Source organism: Microtus pennsylvanicus, chromosome 7 (genome assembly GCF_037038515.1).
Source record: "Microtus pennsylvanicus isolate mMicPen1 chromosome 7, mMicPen1.hap1, whole genome shotgun sequence".
NCBI classification, from domain to species: domain Eukaryota; kingdom Metazoa; phylum Chordata; class Mammalia; order Rodentia; family Cricetidae; genus Microtus; species Microtus pennsylvanicus.
Window position 1 is genome coordinate 32,529,612 of NC_134585.1, and position 16,556 is coordinate 32,546,167.

The window sequence follows — 16,556 nt, forward strand, 5'->3', positions numbered from 1 at the left end:
GATGTTTATCACAGCAACAAAAACCAAGCTAGAATTCTGGAAAACTCTTAACTTATTTCCATTTCTTCCAGAAGCAAAGAAAATGTACACATTGAAGATATTCTGTAAAGGTAAGAAATGTCATAAAGTCTTCGGTTTCCTAAATTCTCTTAGAAATCTCTAGGAACTCATGCTGGAGAGAATCCTTATGAATATAAGCCATATTGGAAAGGCTTCAGCCACTTAACTACTCAGCTCCATGAAAATACTCACACTGGAACAAAACCTTCTACATGAAATCAGTGCGGGAGAAACATTAGTTTTCTATAAAAAACATGCATGAATGTACGGAGAAACCTCATGAATGAAAAAGAAAAACAAACAAGAAACCCAACCCACCATCAACAACAAAAACTGCAGGAAAACCTTCCGGTGTTTTTTTTTCCTTCAGATACACAAAAGAATTCTCAAAGAAGAGAAACACATATGTAAGCACTATGGGACAGCTTCAATCATTCTAGTACTGTTTAAATGCACAAAAAGCTCACATTGAAGAGAAACCATGTGAGTAAGAAAGCCTCAAGGACTCCTGTTACCTTAAAAAAATAAGACTCATACCTACAGCAAGTGGGACAGCTACACAGTCCTGACAATTCTAGCACACACAAAATGTAGCGGAAAGGACTTGTTTCCATTCAGATTGTAGGAAAGCCTCAAATTAGTTTAACTGAGATACAAAAGTTAATGTTCTTAAAGACATGAAGTCTTAATTAGCACGCATATAAAAAAGCCATACTTGGTCAAAATCTTGTGCATGCAAGATATCACAAATGTTTATAGATTGATAGGTGTTAGGGTTTATGTTGACTTAATAAATTAGTGGTTATAGATTCTCCACCAATAACCAGGGATTCTCTAGTACTGAGTAGTTATCTAGGTTTCCAGTACTAGAGGAGGTTTCCCTCTTAGTGTGTCTTAAGTCCAATTAGAGTTGATGGTTACTGTCAAGTTATGTGTGCCACTCCTGGACCCTTTGGGTTATTGTGCCAAGGTAGTTGTTGTGGTTCATATGCAGCATAGACAGGTGGGACTATTGGTTGCTTCTCTCCTTTGGAAGCTTGCTTGGTGCTTTTTGGTACCATGAAATTTAGGAGGGAACATTTTGGTTGCTTTCAGTTTGGGGCTATAAAAGTAAGGTAGAACATATTCATTTACTGTAATTATGTTTCAGTTCTCTTATTTATTTTTATTTTTGTTTTCTCCCTCTGTTGTCATTTCTGTGTTGTAGAATATTATTTTAAGGTATGTTACTTTTTGTTTATGCTCTGGAACATTTCTTTAATGATACAAAGATATGTTTGATTAAATAAAAATTCACCTGCGGTTCAGAGGCTGAGTCAGCAACTAGTTGACAGGAAGTAGTAGGGAGAAGCTGGGTGGAGAAGGATTTATAAAGAGGGGTGAGCGAAAGCAGGAGGACTTTTTAGGAGATGCTAGGGGGCGAGTCTGGTGAGCTGCTTGCTATGCAGCCTCTTTGGGAAGCAGGATTCTATTGCAACCTTTGAATCTTGAGTTCTTTAATGGGACAGAGATTTAGATAAGTTTTCTTAGTAGTTTTTAAAGAGTTGGTGCCCAAGGGAACAGAATTTCTTCAGGCTGTGGCTCTTGCGGCCTAGCCGCTGCTGGTAGTGGGGAGCTGCAGTTGCTGACTAGGATAACCGTGGTTTAAAAAGCAGACAGTTAACAAATAGGACAGCACTTGTGAACGGGTTACTTGACATTTTAAAAATTCCATTTTGATGTACACTTGTGTGTGCTATTTTCAGTGATTTCTCTAGATATTACTTGTCACAGTTAACATTTTGAATAAAATGAAGAAATATGGCTCTCTGTGAATTTTTTTTACTTGAAAATTTCATACATGCATATAATACATAGGAATCTTACTCAATCCCACTCCTTTTGGCTCCCTCCCCAATATATCTCCCTTCAAGTTTCATGTTCTCCGTATATATAAATATAGGTATAGGTATCGGTATCTACTAGACAAGAGCTACTCATTTGCACATGACTGTGGGGTTAATCGCTGAGGGCATGAACAACCTGCCAATGACTTCCCTTTGGAAAAAAAAAGTGATTCTCCCTCTCATATCAGCTGTCAGCTGCCAGTAAATCTTTGGCTAGGAGTGTGGCCTTGGGAGTCCCTCACACCTCTGTGTTGGAATTTGTAACTAGCTTGGTCATGTGCAGGTAATCATAGTTGTTGAGTTCATGGGTTCAACACTTATATCCCGAGGACAGCATTTTGCAGTACTCATCTTCACCCTCTGCCTCTTAGATTCTTCTTGCCCTCCCTTTCATGATTGTTCCCCGAGCACTCAAAGTCCCTTATTTTCAGCACTTTGAGCAGGTATGAGTCTTTGCATTAACAACTACCTCCTGAAGTAAAAAGCTTCTCTGCCCAAGGTTGAGAACAGTATGGTTAAAAACCTATGGGTAAAAACAAATATTTAGAAGATGGTTTGACAATATGGCCATTTAGAAAGACAGCACCAAGAGGTTCCTCCCTTGGGCATACTACTTTCTAGGCATGGATTTGGACCATGTTTATAGTACCAAACATGAAATTCTCTTCTGTGAAGTAGATCTCAAATCCAATCAAGACAACAGCTGGTTACCCCATAAACAGCCTTGCCACTATTGTACCATTGTGTACATCTTGCCTAGTCGGTCAGATTTGTAGCATGCAGAGTCCAGGATGTGTAAGACCATTGATGTCATCCCCCCCAACCCCTGCATAGCACCTTTTGGCACTGTGAAAGCTACCTAGCAGGGAGACAGGTTGATTCCTCTGTGTCCTGCAATTAAAGTATTTGGTGTCTTCAATAGTAGAGTCTTACTGCCTAGTTAAGGCGGTCTACCAAAAGTAGTGGCAATAGCCTGTATTGTTTGGGGTGTTATACTTAACACTGAGGATTTTTATTTAATAACCCATGTTTTCTAGAGCATGTCTGTTTATATGGGGTACATTTGTTCAAATTTCTTTGTTGTGATATTATTTTTTTTAAATTAAGATTCGTTTATGTTTATGAGTTTTATCTGCGTCTATGCATATGTACCACATGTGTATCTGGTTTCCATGGAGCTCAAAAGAGGGCATCAGATTAATGGAATTGGAATTATGGATGGATTTGAACCATTTCTAGATTCTGGGAACTGAACTTGAGCCCCTGCAAGAGCAGCAAGTGTTTCTACCTCTAAACTCCCTGTTGTTATAGTCTTAGTTAGCCCACACTCCAGTGAGATTTTATAATACTTAGTTTTGGTTAATCTGCCCCACCTCTCCTTTCATTCCTTTGAAGTCCTTTTTCTTTTACCTACTTATAATTGCCATAATAGATTCAGATGAACGTGTCTTTATTCTAAGAGTTCTTTTATTAGCTATCATTCCTTTGAATATTGCTTTTATTTTCTCCCTTTGATTTTATTTAGGTAAATAACAGACCTTGTCAATTCCATCTTTATGCCTCTTCCTCTGTCAGTTTTCTACCTTCTTACCTGTGGCCTTGACAAAGGTGATTTTTTTTTCTGGTCTGTTTGTTCCATTTTGCTAGTTGTCTTTTTAGCTTTATCTGTTAATTTACCCATTGAACTCTGTTTTTTTTTAAAGTTTCAATATTAGTTTAATATTGTGATTTTATTTTAAAAGCTGTTTTCCTTTTGATTTTGTGTTGTATATATGTATTTAAATACATCTGTTTTTAGGTTTCCATTCAATAGTGCTATACTTTGAAATTTGGGGATATATAATTCAGTTTTTATATTTCAACCTCTTTTTAAATTTGTATTGCTTCTAATATAACTTACAATTTGAAATGGGGGATCATTTCCAATAGAACTGTTTCTGAGTTTAGTTCTTGCCTGGGTTGAGAATGTTGTCTCTAGAGAAGTTTCATCAGTATCACATTTATGTGTTCAATCTGGAACCAACTTTGACTTTTATATTCTTTTAATACTAAGAATTCTACAAGGTAAAATTCCCTGAGCCTTTTAACAACTGATAATTCTTCTAGATTGACCTTCCAATGGTGGCTCAGTGGCCTTATGTGGATTATTTTAGTTTATTCTTTATGAGGAAGGTATCTTGTGGCATCCTTTCTTTTCTAGGCTACTGAAGCAGACAGACCCAACATTAGTGTAAGTCTCAAGGCTTTGATTATATGCTAGGAGATATCCCTTACAAATTATTGCACATTTTGTCATACATTTAAAGTGTCTTTACCAGGTGATGGTGCTGCATGCCTTTTATTCCAGCACTTGGGAGGCAGAGGCAGATGTATCCCTTAGTTTTTTTTTTTATTGAGAAAAGGAGAAAAAAAAAAAACAAGTTTCCACCTCCTCCCAGCCTCCCATTTCCCTCCCCCTCCTCCCACCCTTCTCTCCCTCCCCCCACTCCTTTCCCCCTCCCTCTCCAGTCCAAAGAGCAGTCAGGGTTTTCTGCCCTGTGGTAAGTCCTAGGTCCTCCCCCCTCCGTCCATATCTAGGAAGGTGAACATCCAAACTGGCTAGGCTCCCACAAAGCCAACACATTACGTAGGATCAAAACCCCGTGCCATTGTCCTTTGCGTCTCATCAGCCCTCATTGTTCGCCATGTTCAGAGAGTCCAGTTTTATCCCATGCTTTTTCAGTCACAGTCCAGCTGGCCTTGGTGAGCTCCCAATAGATCAGCTCCACTGCCTCAGTGGGTGGGTGCACCCCTCGTGGTCCCGACTTCTTTGCTCATGTTTTCCCTCCTTCTGCTCCTCATTGGGACCTTGGGAGCTCAGTCCAGTGCTCCAGTGTGGGTCTCTGTCTCTATCTCCATCCATCACCAGATGAAGGTTCTATGATGATATGCAAGATATTCGTCAGTATTGCTCTAGGATAGGGTCATTTCAGGTTCCCTATCCTCAGCTGCCCAAGGAACTAACTGGGAACCTCGGCTTGGGCACCTGGGAGCCCCTCTAGGGTCAGGTCTCTTGCCAACCCTAAAGTGGCTCCCTTAACTAAGAATTGTGGTTCCGTGCTCCCCTGTCCAACCTTCCTTTATCCCAATCCTCCTGTTTCCCCAAGGCCCCCCCCTCCTTCCCTTCTAACTTTTCTCTCCCCATCTCCCCTTACCCCCATCCCACCCCACCCCCAAGATCCCAATTTTCTCCCCGGCAAGTTTGTCTACTTCCCTTAGCCAAGAGGATAACTATATGTTTTTCCTTGGGTTCACCTTCTTACTTAGCTTCTTTAGATTCACCTATTGTAGACTCCGTGACCCTTATTTATGGCTAGAAACCAATTATGAGTGAGTACATCCCATGTTCATCTTTTTGGGTCTGGGATACCTCACTCAGGATAGTGTTTTCTATTTCCATCCATTTCTTTACCAGGTGATGGTGATGCATGCCTTTTATTCCAGCACTTGGGAGGCAGAGGCAGATGTATCCCTTAGTTTGAGGCCAGCCTGGTCTACAGAGCAAGTTCTAAGACAACCTGATCTATACTGAGAAAACCTGTCTTGTAAAACCAAAATAAATAAAAGTGGCCTCACACTTTATATTCAATATACCTAAGTGTGATTTTGGTCAAAGGACTTTCATATTTCTAGAAATGGAAGTCTGTTTACTCACTTGTGGGCTGTGAGCTTCCTGAGGGTATGATCAGGGCCAATTTAATTCGCATTGCTTCCTCAGCTCCTAGTGCTTATACTCACTAGACAGTAAATGTTTGTGGGGGAATATGCTGTTTGTGAGAGATTTAATTGTAAAAGTGAAAACTAGAATAAACCTAAAAATCTAATAGCAAGGAACCAGTGTATCTGCTTAAAAGTAAGAGATTATCACTCATGTAATACTTTTAGCCAGAAAATCATGATCTAGACAGCTGCATCATAAGATTTAAAGATATATATATATATATATATATATATATATATATATATATATATATTGGTTTTTGAGACAGGGTTTCTCTGTGGCTTTGGAGCCTGTCCTGGAACTAGCTCTGTAGACCAGGCTGGTCTCGAACTCACAGAGATCCGCCTGCCTCTGCCTCCCAAGTGCTGGGATTAAAGGCGTGCGCCACCATCGCCCGGCAAGATTTAAAGATATTAAATATTAAGTATAGGTAAAAATATGATTCAGTTTAACTTTAAAGTATGATAACCTCTAAAATGTGCATAGCAAAATAAAATAAAAAACTAGAGAGAGAGAGAGAGAGAATATGAAGTTGTGTGGAAGCCAGAGGTCTGCACTGGAAGCTCATCAGTTTAGAGATCCAGTATTTCTCTTTCTGAATCTTGAGTTCACTGACTGGGTAGGCTGTCTGACCAGTGAGTTCCAGGAATCTGCCTTTCCATACCCTCTCCCAAACCCAGGCCTGGAATTAAAAATACATGCCCCTTGGCCAGCTTTTTCATTGGGTACTGGGGATCTGAACTCAAGTGCTCATGTATGCATGGTGGGCCTCTTACTGACCGAGCTATCTTTCTAACTCTACTCCTTATTTTGTAAACTTTCTGTATTGTAGTTTTATAATGACAATATTAAAAGGGAAAACATATTAGTGTCCTTAAAAGCTTTTAGATTTAGATATACTAAGAATTGATAAAACATAAAAATTCCAGAATTAGTTTTTATTATTAAAATATTTTCAGACTTTTATATGAAAACACAGAAAAAGATCTTTCTGATACTCAGCGACACCTTGCTAAGAAAAAATATGAGCTACAGCTTACTCAGGAGAAAATTATGTGCTTGGATGAAAAAATTGGTAAGTTTATTTTTCTATCATTGCCTTTTATTTTTCTTAAGTTTTGTAGAAAGATGTATTTTTCTTTCCTTTAGTTATAAATACATTTAGGAAGAGGCTGTTAGCCTTAAGTGTATGATTATGATTAATTGAAAATGCATTTTTATTTGACTGCAGCGTTTTTTAAGTTTAGATTTAGAATTGCAAATACTTAGTTATGACTTGAATTTTATAGTGAAGAGTTGAAGCAGAAGCCCCTTTCTTTATGATAATTACTTGTAATCTAATACTGTTTGTATAACATGGCAACTTACTCAGAGCACTTGAAAGAAATTGTAATGTATATGTATTTCCACTTTGCATAGAAAACATTCATATATCATATTAGTTATATAAGTAATAGTATCTGAGTTTACAAAATAAGTTCAGTTTGATAAAAATTTCCATTTATGTTGACATGCTCACATCTTATTCCTCTTAGAAGCAACAGACAAATTTTTGTCATATGGAAGACTAATTTTTAGTTTTGGAATTCTCAGGAAAATTAGTTTTTCCCAGAGAAGAACACATTAATTGGTTATCCAATACCACAGCCCTGAAAACATACATAACAAGTAATACCATATGGTCTGAGCAGGTTGTATTTAAATATTTATACACATATATGTATGTAACAGCAATTAAAGAAAGAGAAGCCATGAATTTGAAACAGAATAAAGGGCTACATGGGAAAGGTTGAGGGGAAGAAAGGAAAATAGGGATGATGTAATTATAATTTCAAAAGTAAAAAAATTACTTAAACCCCCCTTCTAATGTTTAGTAATTGTTAACATGAGTAACTAGGTAGATAGAATTGCTACTGATTGAGACAAGAAAGATTCAAAGAGAAATCTGAAAGATAATATAATAAGATCCCATATATACACAGTGTTTTAAAACCATGAAGTAACCTTGGGGGTGGTGCATTGACAGAGAATAAGGAGAGGAGAATTCAAGAGAGAGTAAGAAGAAATAAAAGAAGTGGGGAGAAAACCAAGAAGTTAACCTGGAAGGCAGGAAGGAAAGGTTTTAAAGTAGAGGGTACGATCTCTTGTCAGATACTTTTGGAAAATGAAATAATATAGGTCTAAAAATTATCAATAAACATTAGCACTGGCAGTCTGGTTAACAGTGACCCAAAGTATCTTGGAGTATTAATTGTGGAAAAGGAGTGAGTCTAGGAACGAATGAGAACTCAATAAAAGTGGGAAAGAACAGAAAAGTCTCTTGAGACTTTTGTATATATGTGCATTATATGTATATACTTTATATACATAAATATGTGCTTATTAAATATTATACACACACACGGACACATGCGCATATGAACATATATAAACATGCTTATATGCATATATATGTTTTATTTAAATATTTTAATTAGTATAAACTCACACTAGAAAGGTTACAAAATAAAGAGTTGGACTAGACTCTTGGGACATTTGGTATTGGACAAGCAATTGGTGTGCTGTTCCCTGGAGAAGGATATTTTTTCTGAGAATTCCAAATGTTATAAGTAATTTAATCTTCCACAAGCCTAACAAAAATTGACCTGGTTCTTCAAGGAGGAGGAAGAAGATGTGATCACGTCAATTTACATAGGACATTTTATCCAAGTGATTTTCTTTGTAATCCCAAGCAATTAAAAGATAGCAAAAATTTAGCATGGTAGTCCCTATCTGCAATCCCAGCACTTAGGAGGTTGAAGTAGGAGGATCATGAGTTCCAGGCCAGTCTGGGCTACATAACAAGTTCCAAGCCTGTCTGGTCTATGCCATGAGACCCTGTCTCAAAAAATCCAAACAAACAATACAGCAGAATACAGTACTTAATAGATTTTTAAAGAAACAGATGTTTGTATTCTTTTCCTTTTGTTGTGCTAAAGTGCCCTATCAAAATGAACTTAAGGGAAGAAGGATTTATTTCAGTTTACAGTTCAAAGTACAGTTTATCCTAATAGCAGAAAAGTCAAGACAGCAGGAGTTTAAAGTAGCTAGTCACATGTTTGCAACCAGAAGAAAAAACATACATGTGTGCTGCTCAGCTTGCTTTCTCTACTTTTTATATACAGTCCAGGACCTTCTGCCTAGAGGATGTTCCCACCTCCAACTAAGAACTGTCTTCCACATCATTTAGTATAATCAAGATAATCCCATATAGGCATGCCAAATTCTGTCATTTTGACATCATCATGATAACTAGATAATAAATAGATTGATTGGTTTTCAGTGGAAATATACACAGATATAAAACCAAAAACGTGTGTTGCCTGAGAGGCATCCTACCTCTGAGAAAGACCATGACATTTTTAAGTACTCTATGATGTGATGGGATGGTATCATCACTTAAGTGCTGCTATGGGATGGCTCTGGACAGGAACAACTGTAGGTGCTGTCTTAGAAGTCTGGGCTAGCAGAGCTCTCCTTGCAGAGCATTAGAAGAGTGGTCTAAAACTCTGGCATATGACGTAGTCTCCTAGAAGCTAAGAAAGATCATTGGAGCCAGACTTACTGAAGATTTATGCCAAGTAATTCTATGATCCTAAAGCATCTACACTCTAGACCAAAGTTCTCACCCATTGTGGATAGAACACTGTGGGGTGGAGGGCACAGTGTGCTTGTCAAAAATACAAGTTGCTGTGCCCGCTATCAGAATTTTTGATTCAATAAGACCATAGAAAGCCTAAAAATTGGTGTTTCCTAGGTGGTTCTGACAGAGTTATGTGAAAAACCACAGTTTAAAAAATGCTGCTTCATACGAATTCATTATTCATGCCTTCAGTGCCTGTCAGAGTGCTCACAAAAAGGATACCTTAGATGATTGTCCTCCTTAGGAATTTTAGAAAAATAAGAATCAAATTATTAGGAGACAATTAACTCTAAAGCTGATTTAATTGAATATTTGATTAAAATTTTTTTGTCAACTTTACATTCAACAGTCATTTTAGGCTAGATGGGAAGTTTTTTTTTGTTTGTTTGTTTTTCTTTTTTAAGGTACCTGGAGGGACAGCCGTGGGTGCTGGGAACCGAACTCTTATATTTTTTTGGTTGTGAGCCTAGCCTTTAACGGCTGAGCCATCCCTCCAGGCCTAGATGGGAAGTTAATGGAGAAAATCCATAGGTTGTTTTGATATTCCACCTGTCTCATTTGTTCCCTTCCTGTGCTCTCTACCACATAGATCAGTCTAATTAGATGCTGGCATAGAGCTTTCCTTTGTTATCATTCCAGTTGTGCTTTTACATTTATGGGCATTTAGAACTTTGTGATTCACTATGGTTTATAATCACAAACAAAAGCATCTTATTTGGGTTATGATACTTTTAAGTGATTGAAAAACATAAAACAACTAGTTAGAAAATATTTCAATCTGATGAACTGGAAAAAGATTTTATCTTGATTTAAACAACACCTTTATGATTATTTAGATAATTTTACGAGGCAAAGTATTGCACAGCGAGAAGAAATCAGCATTCTTGGTGCAACCCTCAATGATCTGGCTAAAGAAAAGGAATGCCTACAAGCATGTTTGGATAAAAAGTCTGAAAATATTGCATCCCTTGGAGAGAGTTTGGCAATGAAAGTATGTTCTGAGAACTGGTAGACAAGATATGCTTAAGTGAAATGTTTAAATATTAAGCTGTGGGTTAGTTGACTCTGAAGAAAAGAGTAGGATTTGCTCAGATTTTCCTACAAAGTCAAAACTTTAAAATATGATGTTGAAATGTCTTAACCCAGTTTTAGGAAGTATGTATGCAAATATTCTAGCTAATCTTTAAAACTTACTTTTCTATCATGAATTAGTGATTCGTCTAAATCGAAATAGAGTAGTAAGAATGATGTTTTTCTTTCAAACATTCTATCACCTTGGAGAGCCATATGTTCATTCCATTAAAACTGCCTTTGTGGTTATAAGTTAGGAACACACTGTTTTTGTTTTTTGAGACAGGTCTCACTGTGTAACCCTGGCTGGTCTGGAACTCAATATGTAGATCAAGCTGGCCTCAAACTCCCAGAGATCCGTTTGCTTCTGCCTCCCACGTGCTGGGGTTAAAGATGTGTGCCACCAGCCCAGCTTGTTTAAGGTATTTTGAGGGGCACATGTTTTATGCCATTGTCAGTCTTTAGGAGAAAGTAGGCTGTGTGCTGCCTGTTCATAAAGTTGGGTGATAATTCTACCTATGTGGTTTTTTCTCATTAAACAACAACAGAAGATTTCACAAGGAAGACAGAAAGATAAAAAAAATCCCTTTTTAGCTGATAAGCTGATTGTGAAGTCAAGTCTAGTCTGGTTTCTTAAGCAAAGATTGTATCATTGGAGTAAGTTTTTTTTCCTATTCTAAGGGAACTAATTCATTAATATATCCATCTGTCCATCCAGTCTTTCAACAAGTATTTATTGACATGTACTAGGCGGTATAGTAAAAACTGAGGGTGAATGTGGAGTTAGAGAGGAAGATCCTACTATGAGTACAGGTAAGGACATAAGCATCATAGGGACATAGGCATCCTGTGTTATTGGAGTTTGGCAGAAGCACATCTGATTCAGCCCGGGGGTTGGGCCAGGGGAGGAGGAAGGTCTAGGAAGCCTTACAGGGAGTGACGTGCCTTAAGTTTTCCTGAAATATGACTAGAAATAAGCCAGAGAAGGACTTAGGGGAAGAGGACAGTGGGAGCGTGATAGATGGGCAGAGCAACTAACACTAGAGTCCACAGACTCTCATGGGAGAATTTCAGGACCATTCCAGAGACTCTGTAGCTAGAGACTAGGTTACAAGGAGCTACGTATGGCTAGAGAAACAGCCAGTCACAAAGATATGTGAGATGTTGGCTGTGGACTCTGGTTATCGCTATAATAAATGTGAGTGAGAGGTTACAACTGGGTCTTTATTTTATAAGGAACATTCTGGCAATCATGAATCTGCATGACAGATGGACTGTAGGGAACTGAGACTAGAGACAGACTGATAAAAAGGTAAATGGTGAGACCTGCCTGGAGATGCTGCAGCGCCGTGAGGAAATGCATTATTCAGGAAGTGAGACTGAGAGCTTGTGCTTGTGCCCATCAGTAGTCCTGTGCACAGGAGAAACACAAGAATAGAGCATGCTGGGCAGAGTGACTCTTCACTGCTGAGCTGGAGCTGTCCTGTGGACGCGTAAATGTAGGCTTGGAGAGAAAATTGAAGTTAGATTTCGATTCACGAGTACAATTGAAGGCATGGAAGGAAATTGTGTATACATGCATATGTACATATATGTGTGTGTTTACTGAAAAAGGATCTTATGATTTTTAGGCACAATTTTGATTGTCCTTATTATATTTGAAACAATAAACATGATTTCCTTTTAAAGCACATTTAGGCATAATTTTTGCCTCTTTTAGAATCTCATTTTTTGTGCCATATACACTATTTCAAATTCCTCTCATTCTGTGAACTGCATTATGGTTCCTTTACAAGGACAACTAAGATGCACATTCATTTCAAAATGAAGAAATTTAAGGTTTTATGAAACCTAAAACCCTGCTTTTTTGAGACAGGGTTTCTCTGTGGCTTTGGACCCTGTCCTTGTAGACCAGGCTGGCCTCAAACTCACCAAATGTTCCATTTTAAGTAGTGTGTGTGTGTGTGTGTGTGTGTGTGTGTGTGTGCGTGTGCGTGCACGTATGCACATGTGCATGTGTTTTCTTCCATAAGTTTGCTCTTTGGGGGATGAACTGTTTTTGTTAATGGATGTTTTAATCGTATTTTGGCCAAATATATTTGGTCATATTGTCACATATAGACCCTTCCCCATTCTATTAAAGGTCAGAAGCTGAAAATACTCTAGTGGGGCACACAAATAAAGGAAGATAATGCATGCCCACTTTGAGTTAGGTGTACTAGTAACACGAAATGCAATATATCGAAATCTATTTCCATCTTCAATGATTTTACAATTTTAATTTTTCACAACAGCTCCGAAATACTGGGACAGGTGTTTGAAATTAATACTGCTAATATAAATAATATACTCAGTTATTTTTTCTAAGAAATAAACTTAGTTGTCTACAGTTCTGTATGTAGGATTGAGGCTAGGGAGGAACACACCAACTGGTTATCCAATGCCAAATATCAGGCTTGAAAACATACATGCACATAACATGAGACTTAGCAGTTAGTATTTATATGTTTAGGAATATATGTGTGCATGCATACATATACATGTATGTGGCAACAAATAATTAGAGTCCATGAATTTGAAAGAGAGCCATGGAAGAGTTTGGAGGGAGGAAAGGGAAGGGAAAATGACACTATTATTTCTCAAAAATAAAATAATTATAAAAGAAACAAATTTAGTTACATATTATTCACTTTCCCAAGTTTTATGACATGAGAAACATATGGAAGTAAATTAGTACTGTCTAGTGTGTAATATTGTATTGCCAAACAATGGTGATTATGGGAGTCTTATATAGCTGGATGATTACATATTTTTTTTTTTTTTTGGTTTTTCGAGACAGGGTTTCTCTGTGGTTTTGGAGCCTGTCCTGGAACTAGCTCTGTAGACCAGACTGGTCTCGAACTCACAGAGATCCGCCTGCCTCTGCCTCCCAAGTGCTGGGATTAAAGGCGTGCTCCACCACCGCCCAGCGACATAAATTTTTTAACACAGTATTAGTTACATGATCTCATATCAATACACCAGAATATCCTTTCCTTTAATGAATTTACTTTAACCAGCACAAATGTGCACACTGATTATAAGCTTTAAAGTGTAGAGAAGAATATGGCATAAATTTTTAATACCAAATGAAAATCACAGGAGGGGGATAATTTCTTTTTATTAATTAAGCGTTGGTAGAAATGATTTTTAAATAAGTTTAACTTAATATTTGTATTAATTTCAAGGAAAAGACTATTTCAGGCATGAAGAATATCATTGCTGAGATGGAACAGGCATCAAGGTAAATCATTAAAAATACTTGAGCATATACTGGAAGCAAATACTATTTATGTCTGAAAATTGAGGGACTTATCTGATATATCAGTACCTCTGAGTTTAGTAGGGTCTTAGGATGGCATGGGGAGTAAAGGAGAGGATTATGTTCACCAAGAGAAATAAAGAGAAAGGCTTCTGACACAGGAATAATGGTAAAGAACCACGGTCTGTGTTCAAAAGCTTCTTGAACTACCAGTAGGTGAGTGTTGTTGGGACCTCAACTATAAGAGAAGTGAAGGAGGGACTAGAGAAATGGTTCAGCTGTTACAGGCACATTCTGCTCTTATAGAGGACCCAAGTTCAGTTCCCAGCACCCGTATGGTGGTCCACACTCTTCTGACCTGCAGCAGGCATGCATGTGGTACATGTACACACATACAGGCAAAACATTCATACTCCGGAAATGAAATCAATCTTGGGGGAAAAGGAGTAAAGGAAGAGAAACCAAACATGTGAGAAGGCCTATACAATACACAGGTGAGTCTTGATTTTCATCCTTTGGGAAGTAAAGACTATTAAAATGCTTTAATTTTTAAGGTAGTTTTCACTGAATTATCCAGAATGAAGAGGTAGTAAATTTTTAGAAGCGGTAAGGGGGAACAGAAGGAATGAGGTCTTTATAATGAGGGACTTGAGGGAAATGTCAGGTTTCCAGGTCTCCTTGCATATGACAGGAGGAGTGTTCAGGGAAGATGACTTTAGCTCTAAATTTAAAGAGCCCATGAGACCTTGTAGATGTGTCTGGGAAGGATGAGTCTGAGATGCTAACAGGGGGCTAATCCTGGAGACAGTGATCCTGCAGTTTACATGGTGCTGGGAGCCATATTAGGCAGGGTGCTCTAGATGAACAGAACCGAACAGAGGCTGGGTCTTCCATCAGTGGCTATCTGCTTGCTACAGGAGCAGGGAACTCAGTAACTGCTCAGGCTGTAGCAGCCCGAGCCAGCGTTGGCCTAGAGCTCCTGAGAGAACTGCTGGTGTTCATTCTACATTCAGTGACCAAAGAAGTTGAAGTCTATGACAGCAGCAGCAGCTGTGGCTGCCCACATACAGGAAAAGGGGTGGGGGCGGGAATGGGGGCCAGAGAACACTTTTTTCCTGGAAGAGCTGTTTAGAGGGTGCTGCCCACTTTGAGGAAGGCTCTCCTTCAGTCAGTTAAGCTTCTCTGGAAACACTATCACAGACGTGCCCAGAATATGTTTCCTAGGGTGTTTAAGTGTGATCAAGTGGATAAGACCAGCTTTCATAACTCCGCTCTTTACCAACTTGACACACAATCACATCTAATGTCTTTCTTAAATTTTAGATGAAGACTGTAACAAGGCCATAAGTCCAGGTGATATAACTATCTCATGTCTAACGGAAAATGCACTAATTCTTTTTCCATAAAAATGGCAGAGTCCCTTGAGAAATGCTTACTTTTTAAGTAACTCACAACTTAAGTTTGATAGTATAGATATAATGACACTTAAGTTCTGAAAGCAACTCAATGTTGTATTACATGCTAAAGCTATAAGACAGGAAAGAAAAACAGATCTGCTTAATATATATGTATACACATACACACAACAACAACAAAACATCCAGGAAATATGTATAATTACAGTTCTGATTTCTGTATCTAGTACTATGGCAGAAGCTAATAACTGATAAAGTACTATTCATTCTGCATTTCCTCCACCTTAAAAAAACCTTCAGCAAATCTGGGGCTTTTTATTTTGGTGGCATGACCCAAACTTTCACTACTGAAGGAATCCTATCTAGGTTGAGTTGCAGCTTCCCATTGGCTGTAGTCACAGGGCATTCTAACACTAAGAGATGCCCTAAAAGACTTGGTTTCAGACATGCTGTTACTGTGCTTCATTGTGGGCTGCTAGTAAATTCTCCCTGGAAGTCTGAATCAATCACTCCTAATCCTTTAACTCATTTGACTCAGGAGCCCAAAGTGGCCAGGGGATGCCTTAGCTTCTAGATCAGTGGAATGGTTCGTGTACCTCCTGGTTGAAACACTCTCCCCTCTCTGGACCCAAAGCTCATTAGGCCAGCAGAACATAAGGTTGTGGGAATAGAGAGCAGACATTCTTCAGTGGATCAGTAGGGATGATGGTGAGTGGTCCCACTCTCATTTCCATTTCTTAATTCTCGGACCATGAGTCCTGACTCAAGGAGATAGTACCATATACTGGACACTGATTCAGAACATATACACCCCTAGCCCTCTGGGCTGTTGCCACATAGTTGGTGCTAGAACTCCATATTTAAAAGGCTATTCCACTGCTCTGTCAAGCCAGCTGCTTCAGGATGGTTGGGAACAAGGTAAGACCAGTGGATTCCATGAGCATAAGCCAACTGTTGAATTTCTTTGGCTGTCAAATAAATTCCCTGGTCTGAAGTATTGCTGTGTGGAATACTACAAAAGAGGATAGGCATTTTGTAAGCATTATATGCAGGAAAAGTAAATCTATAAGCAGAACAAATAGGTTTCAATAGGACAAAATGCTGTTTTTTCCCCCTAATGTAAGTAATCCAACATAGTAAGAGCCAGCTTTGGTTAGCACCAGTCCCTTTAAGGAAATTCATGTTTACAGTTCTGTTTCTTTACAATCATTCCTGATATCAAAACCTTTATTAGGCAGGGTTTGCTAGAGCAGTGGTTCTCAACCTTTGGGCCATGACCCACACATATAGCATATCATATATGCTGCATATCATATATTTACATTATAATTCATAATAGTAGCAAAATCATAGTTATGAAATAGCAATGAAATAATTGTAT

At 38.3% G+C, this 16,556-nt stretch overlaps 1 protein-coding gene across 5 annotated transcripts in view; it reads left to right on the plus strand.

Annotated features, from left to right (window-relative positions):
• The window catches only part of Tsga10 (testis specific 10), a 98,238-nt gene that overhangs the window by 49,237 nt on the left and 32,445 nt on the right, over positions 1-16,556 (plus strand). For 4 of the 5 annotated variants that reach the window (XM_075980404.1, XM_075980401.1, XM_075980402.1 and 1 more), the window contains 3 exons: positions 6,666-6,781; positions 10,225-10,379; positions 13,687-13,742. The exons of the other annotated variant lie outside the window; for it this stretch is intronic. In XM_075980404.1, the coding sequence (XP_075836519.1) occupies positions 6,666-6,781; positions 10,225-10,379; positions 13,687-13,742 (327 nt within the window). The remainder of the gene's footprint in view (positions 1-6,665; positions 6,782-10,224; positions 10,380-13,686; positions 13,743-16,556) is intronic. 5 annotated transcript variants of the gene reach the window in all.